Source organism: Vigna unguiculata, chromosome 5, assembly GCF_037176805.1.
Source record: "Vigna unguiculata cultivar grain cowpea cultivar isolate G323 ecotype 2 chromosome 5, ASM3717680v1, whole genome shotgun sequence".
NCBI lineage: Eukaryota > Viridiplantae > Streptophyta > Magnoliopsida > Fabales > Fabaceae > Vigna > Vigna unguiculata.
The window spans coordinates 22,141,097-22,149,212 of record NC_140796.1 but is presented as its reverse complement, the minus strand read 5'-3'; the positions used below and the strand labels follow the sequence as shown (position 1 = coordinate 22,149,212).

The 8,116-nt window shown below is 32.8% G+C and overlaps 1 protein-coding gene across 1 annotated transcript; it reads left to right on the top strand.

Annotated features, from left to right (window-relative positions):
- The first annotated feature begins 478 nt into the window (after positions 1-478).
- LOC146886238 (uncharacterized) lies at positions 479-2,165 on the top strand. Its single transcript, XM_085673356.1, has 3 exons — positions 479-601; positions 664-1,560; positions 2,157-2,165. Exons 1-3 carry the CDS (start codon positions 479-481, stop codon positions 2,163-2,165), a joined length of 1,029 nt encoding a protein of 342 aa, XP_085529482.1.
- The last annotated feature ends 5,951 nt before the right edge of the window (positions 2,166-8,116 follow it).

Sequence of the window (8,116 nt, the reverse complement as noted above, 5' to 3'; positions counted from 1 at the left end):
CATCCTTTGTGGGATTCAAAGGAGGTGTTCATTCCTTGTGTGATTCAAGGAAGGTGTTTTCATCCCTTGTGGATTTCAAGGGAGGTGTCTTCATCTCTTGTGTGATTCAAGAGAGGTGTTTTCTAAACCCTAATCTTTCTTATCATTGATTGTAAGTTTGGTTTATTTTAGTGATTTAGTTAATCTCGTTTTTGAAAGATTAACAACTGGACGTAGGGTCTTTTGATCCGAACCAGTATAAATACTTTGTGCAATTTTCTCTTCTCTACTCTCTTTATTTTATTGTGTTTATTAAAATAAAAGAAAGATTTTTAATTGATCTTTGATACAAAAAAGGGAAAATATTAAAAGCACAATTTTTATTAAGAACCCAATTCACCCTCCTCTTAGTTTTTGTCTGCACGCTCAAACATTCCGCTGCGCGATACCAACAATTGGTATCAGAGCTTGCTTTGATAGTTATTCAAATTTTTCAAAAATGGTTGGACAAAATCAAACTTTTGCTGAGGGTGCGTCTATTGACAGACCTCCACTTTTTACTGGTGAAAATTATCCTTTCTGGAAAATCAGGATGCAAATCTTTTTGGAGTCTATTGAAGAGGTATTTGGGATGCTATTTTAAATGGTCCTTTTGTTCCTACTATTACTGTTAATAATTTGCAGGAACCTAAGCCTTTTTCCCAATGGACTGCGGAAGAAAATAGAAGGGCTCAATATGATGTTAGGGCCAGAAATATAATATCATCTGCACTAACTCTTGATGAATTTTATAGAATTTCAGTTTGTACAAGTGCCCAGGAAATGTGGGAGATTTTACGAGTAACCCATGAAGGAACAGATGATGTTAAGCGTGCAAGGAAGAACTCATTAATTCAAGAATATGAGATGTTCCGAATTCAACAAGACGAAACCATCTGTGATGTGCAAAAGCGTTTTACACACATCGTCAATCATCTTTCTGGGTTAGGTAAAATTTTTGATATTGATGAGTTAAATATAAAAATTCTAAAATCTTTGAACAGGACATGGCAGCCAAAGGTTACGGCGATCACTGAATCTCAAAATCTTACAACAATGTCCATGGCGGCTCTTTTTGGTAAATTGAGAGAGCATGAACTTGAACTTGGGCGTTTAAATGAAGAAGAGGACCAAGGAAGGAAAAGGAATATAGCTTTCAAATTTGAGATCATCAAAAGCAAAAGCCCCAAAGAAGATAATAACTCTGATGATGAGAATACGAGTCTAATGATAAAGAAGTTCACAAAGTTTATGAAGAGCAATGGCAAAGGTCATCACAAAAGGTATAAAAATGAAAACCAAAACTTTGTTTCAAATTTCAATTGCTGTGGATGTGGTGAAACAGGTCACGTAAAAGCGGACTGTCCAAATGCTAAAAAGGGTAAAGAAAAGAAGGGCAAAAAGGTTTTCAAGAAAAAGAAATGGGAGGATAACGATTCAAGTTCTTCTTCAAGTTCTTCTTCAAGCTCATCCAGCTCTAGTGAATCTGATGAGGAAGCAAATCTATGTTTGATTGTTGAACATGATTCTTCTGACAGTGAGGTAAGTTCTTGTAGTAATGACAATGATTATGATTCTTTGTATGATGCATTTCAACAACTACTTCATAAATCTAGTAAGTTAGATGCTGCTCACAAGAAATTAAAATATGATTTTAAGGAGTTACAAAGTAAGTTTGAAAAATTTCTTGAAGAAGAAGAAATTTTGAAAAATAAAATTTCAATTTTAGAAAATAAAGAGACTGAAATTATTGAATGTGCATCTTGTAAAAGCTATATGTTTGATTTAAATATTCTAGAAAAACAACTTGAAGATGCATTAGAAATTAAAAGTGTTAAAAAGCCTAATTTTAAGAAAAATGATTTAAGTAACAACAAGCAAGCTCCTAAGAATAAGAATAAAAGAGCCCATAGGGTATGGGTAGAAAAAGGTAAACCTTATTCTAGGAATATAAATTGTGTAACATGTTTTTATTGTATGCTAAAGGGGCACACTTCAAATAAATGTAGAATCAAACATTTTGATGTCCCTAATGGAAGATATGCTTGGATTCCTATTATAAAGTAACATGTCTCTAACCTCAAAGGACCAAAAGAAGTTTATTGGGGATCAAAATTTTATTGTTCTCTATCTCACAGGTTATTTAAAAAAAGAGAAAAAAAATCAAGAAAGTCCCTTTGGATGTTCAAAGATATAGTATATTTATCAAACTTTTGGTATCCTGGTGAGTTATATGATTTTATAATGGGTTAGAGAATATTAGATATGTGAAAAAGTGGTAAAAATCATTAATTTCAGTGTTTTCCGAAAAACTCTATTGTGATAATCGATTATCTCAGGTGATAATCGATTATGATAATCGATTATCAATAATCGATTATCTTAGGTAATAATCGATTATCAGCAAATCTGGAAATTTTTGTTCATGGGTATGAACCAATAATTGATTATCTTAAGCTGATAATAGATTATCTTGCATAGTAGGACGCATATTTTCAATTTTTTTTACCGTTTGAGTGAGCTTTTCAAAAATTTAGACCATGAGCAACCACTAGGTACTTCATAAATGCAAATTAAACGTTGGAGTTCATTTTGTTAATATAACATTTCCTTCTTTAAACCCATATTTTTTAATCTTTAGAGTCTCTCTTTCATTTAGGGGGAGTCTTTGATTAAGGGGGAGTATTTGTTCTTGAAATGTTTGTATCAAAAAGGAGAAATATTACATGTAGGAGGAGTTTTATATCTTAAACAATTTTTTTAAGGGGAACTTAAGTTATCTGATTTAGGGAGAGTTGTCTAAAGAATTCATTTTTGATTATGATAAAAAAGGGGGAGATATATTTGTGTTATTATCTTGTGATAAGTTGTACCTATATAAGGAGAAGATATGTGTTTATTGATATCTTGTAATACCTTATGTTTTAAAAAGGAGAGAAAAATTAATTATCTTTTATTTAGATTAACTACTATTTTCTCTTAAGTTATTTATTAAGAACAGGACAGATCACAAGTCTTCAGCAAATTTTGATCATCATCAAAAAGGGGGAGATTGTTGACAAAAAGAAGAAGATGAACATCTTCCTCCAATAAGGAGTTTTGATGATGATGATGACTTATGAAGAAGTATGGAAGACTTGATGATGATGCATGGAAAAATGTTGAAGACTTAAAAGAACGCTTCGATTCAAGAGATACATTGAAGACTTATGGGTTTAGTTATTTAGGTTTTATAATATGTGTATGTTATTTGAAATAGTTAAATTAGTATGTCAAGAGTCAAAAGGCAAAACCCATGTAGTAGAGCACTAAGAGAATTTTATATATTTGCAAAACTCACTGGAATAATCGATTATTCTTAGTGATAATCGATTATCTCAATTAAAACTGATTTTTGAGAAAAGCCTCTGGAATAATCGATTATCACTGTTGATAATCGATTATCACCTGCTGATAATAGATTATCCTGACTGATAATAGATTATCACAGCAAGAAAAATATTTTCATAAAAGTTTCTGTGATAATCGATTATCACTTATGATAATCGATTATTTATGGCAATTGCGACTTAAATTTTCATATTCTTAACCTAATTTCTAAATAGGCTTCTATAAATAGAGTGGTAGGCTTTCATTATCAAATACAGAAGTTAGAGAAGTTTGAGTACTTGAGAACTCTCTGTGGGAAGGCTTTGAAAAACCTAGTGTGGGTAGTGCGATAACTTTCATCAAGTGGGATCTTGAGTGATTGAGTGCTGCTGCTGTTGCTAGGAGAAGCCGATCATCCTTTGTGGGATTCAAAGGAGGTGTTCATTCCTTGTGTGATTCAAGGAAAGTGTTTTCATCCCTTGTGGATTTCAAGGGAGGTGTCTTCATCTCTTGTGTGATTCAAGAGAGGTGTTTTCTAAACCCTAATCTTTCTTATCATTGATTGTAAGTTTGGTTTATTTTAGTGATTTAGTTAATCTCGTTTTTGAAAGATTAACAACTGGACGTAGGGTCTTTTGATCCGAACCAGTATAAATACTTTGTGCAATTTTCTCTTCTCTACTCTCTTTATTTTATTGTGTTTATTAAAATAAAGGAAAGATTTTTAATTGATCTTTGATACAAAAAAGGGAAAATATTAAAAGCACAATTTTTATTAAGAACCCAATTCACCCTCCTCTTAGTTTTTGTCTGCACGCTCAAACATTCCGCTGCGCGATACCAACAGTTTTGCCTGATGTGATTTTAGGTGTGTAAGTGTGATTCTTGCAAGGTAGTTATCTAGATTTTTGTGTGAGTCAAAAATCTTGTGTGGTTCTTAGTTCAAAAGCCTAATCTTGGTGTTTGATTTGTAAAAGTTTTAAATATATTGGAAACCAGGCCCAGGTTGTCCTGGTAAACTGGATATAACTCTATGATTGAGTGAACCAGTATAAAAACAACTTTGGAATTCTCTTTCCTTCATCTCACTCACTTTGAATCACTTTAAAATCTCAAGAAAATTAAGTAATCTATTCTTGGTTGTGTTTTAAGGCGTTCTTGTATAATTTGAGGTTGCATAATAGTTAGAAATATCGATTGGAACAAGTCTTGTATGTAAAAGATTGTTGTTTGAGTTAAATATGTGAATTTTGTATTCTGTATAAATTCTCAGTATTTTAGCCGACTTATTTGTCTTTTTAATCGACTATTTCATAGCTCAAGAAAAAATTAGTCTGCTGTTTTAATTTTTGACCGATTGAAAGTGTACTGGCATGCTACTTTTACATCCTAACTTTTCAGTCTATTTGATTCAATTGAAAAGAGTTTCCAGCTTTCGAAAAAAAAAATTAAATAGCTAATTCAACCTCCCCACCTTCTTGGCTTAAATCACCATTTCAAAACTAACATATATGAGTCTCTTGTAATAAATTAGGCCCATATAAAGCCTTAAAAAACATAGACACCCAATTGTAAATGACGTTGAACTATATCAATTATTTTCTATGCACATTAAGGCACATTAAACACATGTGAATTTCAAATCTCACTCCCTTTTATGAAATTAATTGCCATCTCCGATATAAATAAGACCATGCGTCATTGTATTTCTACTTTTGAATTAAATAAACGTAGAGTTAATATAGCAACTTCGAGAGAGAATAGTTTATTCTTTGTTGAGTCTTATCCAATCTCATTGATTCAAGAAAAAACTCCTTCTCCACTCATCTTGGAATTTCCTCCAAGTGGCATGGCATCATGCACTCTTCAACTCCAAATAAGTTTTCCTTTTGTTTACTTATTTCTTTGTTTTCATAATTTTATTCTTTATCATCTTCTAATTCCACCATCTCCATGCCTTCCTTGTGTATGTTGTATTTCTTTTAGGCTCTTTGAAGAATACTTTCACACTTAAATAACTAGTGTGATCCAAAAAATAGAGTCTTCAATTAAAGATGCTATTGGAGAATATTTCACAAGAAGACAAGTTAGAAAATATATAAAATATAAAATATAAAATATTACAGGAAAATATCCCATATGAAAGTAATGGATTGAAAAGAAGCATATGTTAGAAAAACTTCTTTGGATGTTAAAATGGGCCATTCTAGGTTAGAATGAAAAATTTTATATGCACTAATGTGTTAAGAAAAGTCTCAATTTCCTTCTTTGGGTGGAAATGCCACTTGAAGTTTATATAAAAAAACCATCCTTTTAGCTAAAATCACATCTTTGAAATAAAAATTAATTTGAGCTTTGAAAGCCTTTGCTGTGTTTTTTTTTTTGTGAGGGTGTTGCTTGCTAATTTGATTTTTCCTAAGTGCCTATCCCTTCCTTTTCTTCTTGGAGCACCAAGAGGGTTATAAGATATCCTTCAAGGGTCTTAGCCATCCATTTTTTTGTGTGTACGTGGTAAGGTATCTTGTAACATTAGATGTTGGAAACTATTAGCATTAGACACTAGAAAACCCATTAGAGGGGTATGAGATTGAAAAGGTTTTGATGATAATGAAACATATGATGAAACAGACAAGGAGAAGCATATATAAATTTTCCATGATTAGAACAATATCTTAGATAAAGATTTGAATATAAGTATTACACGATCCAAGAATATATGCAATAACTGCTTGTGAATGTGAATGTATATGTGCATTTATTTTGTTAAGCTAATTGTGTTCAATGAGTTTAAGTTAAGAACAATGCAACAAAGAACATGTTCGTGCATAGAGAAAGAAGCAAACATATGGAAAGGCAAGGCTTAAACAAGCTAATTTGAAAACATTGGATAGACGGGTGGAAGGTTGGATTAGACGACCAAGCCATCAGATGACTTAGGCTCTACGTAAGTGTCAGGTGACTTGGGTGAGTTGAACACGTTAGATGAAACAAGACAACTTGTCATAATATAAGGACTAGACGTCTCAAACAATGTAAAAAGCAAAATGTAGTATCATATGACTACGTTTACCAGGCAAGTTAACCTAAAGTAGCAAAGCACTAGACTTCCACAATAAAGAATATTAGTCAAAGAAAGCAAGTAGGCAAGTACATAAGAGAAGCATTAGATAAGTCAACATGATCTATCAAATGAGTCAACGCAATGGTAGACAAGTCAATGCTAACATACAAAGACATTAGAAAACATATATTAGACGAGTCAACATGGGATGTTAAATAAGTTAATGCAAGCACACAAAGACATTATACGAGTAGAGCATATGAGTTTAAAGAGAAACTTGAAAGACTTTTGAGTGAGAAAAGGCTCTTGAGTGAGAGAAAAGAAAGAGGGATTCATAGAATGTGGGATGAAAAGATGAGAGCAATTAAATAGAAAATAGAAGAATTGGCTAAAAGAGAAGAATACAAAAGAAAAAGAAGAGAAGATAAAAGAAAACAATAAGAGGAAGAGAAAAATAAGAATGAAAGAAAAGAAAAGGAATAGTCTGAGAGGAGAGAACTTGAAGAAAAGGAGCGATTAGAAATTGACGAACAAGAGAGACTAGAACGAGAGAAAAGATAGAAGAGAGGAAAGGAAGATTTTGAGATAATTAGAGAGGAATGGAAAGGAATTAAGTTTGATAAGCAACCACTGCTCATTCCCTCCCTCCTAATTGAAACTAAACTCTTAAAGGGAGTCACCTATTCTTTAAATCCTTTTCAAGAGCGAGGGAATGATGATAATTACCTAAGGGTATGCATAATAGACCAAGGGCTAGGCCCAACTTTAATTTCTTTGTTTTTAAATAATTCCATAATATAGAAATGTATAGGTTATATGTTATTGGGCCTTAGGTCACACTATCTTTTGTTGTTTTCCAATTTTCCTTGTGTTATATTCAACCTATGCTTTTCTTGCGTAGTCCACTAGGTAGAAGCCCAACATCTAGTCGTCTCCTTCTTGTTTATACATCATCCTTAATTGGGCTTCAATCAGTCAACGTCCAACATGTGCAAGGTGTGAGCATTAACTGTATTTGGGCCCAACCTGCTTCTACACCATCCAACGTCTTTTGTTGGGCCTACAACGTCCATCCCATTCCACAATGCCATCCATTCATAATCTAACAACATATTCTGTTGGGCCCTCAATCGTACTTAGCAGGTCCTCAAAAAGATGAGCTCTCACTATCAAATTGTTTAATTCAACCGTATTAAGCAGGTTGGCTAAAAGAAAAGCTTTCAGTTCCTGCAATGCATTTATCACCAATTATAATTAGAGTGTCAGTTGAGAAATGAGCTCTCAGTTCTTATAATGCACTTATCATCAATTATAATAAGAGTGTTGCCTCAGAAACGAGCTCTCAGTTCCTGCAATGCATTTATCATCAATTATAATAAGAATGTAGGCTGAGAAACGAGCTCTTAGTTCTTGTAATGCATTTATGACCAATCGAGCTCTCAATTCTTGCAATGCACTTATCATCAATTATAATAAGAGTGTCGGCTAAGAAACGAGATCTCAATCCTTGCAAATTAATCATAAGAAGGAAATCGGTTGAAAACCGATTTCTCAGCTGAAAACCGATTTCTTGACACTGTTCACATATTACTCATCAACTAGTTGTTAACCGATTTCACAGTACTAGCAATGCATCCAGTTCTTGTGCTTTTAAGTAAGCCATCGAGC

What these genes read in the sequence shown, in the direction of transcription:
- LOC146886238 (XM_085673356.1), top strand. Translation starts at nt 479, where the DNA reads ATGGTTGGACAAAATCAAACTTTTGCTGAGGGTGCGTCTATTGACAGA. An exon ending in TTTTGGAGTCTATTGAAGAG is followed by an intron (nt 602 to 663) that starts GTATTTGGGATG and finishes AATAATTTGCAG; the next exon opens with GAACCTAAGCCTTTTTCCCA.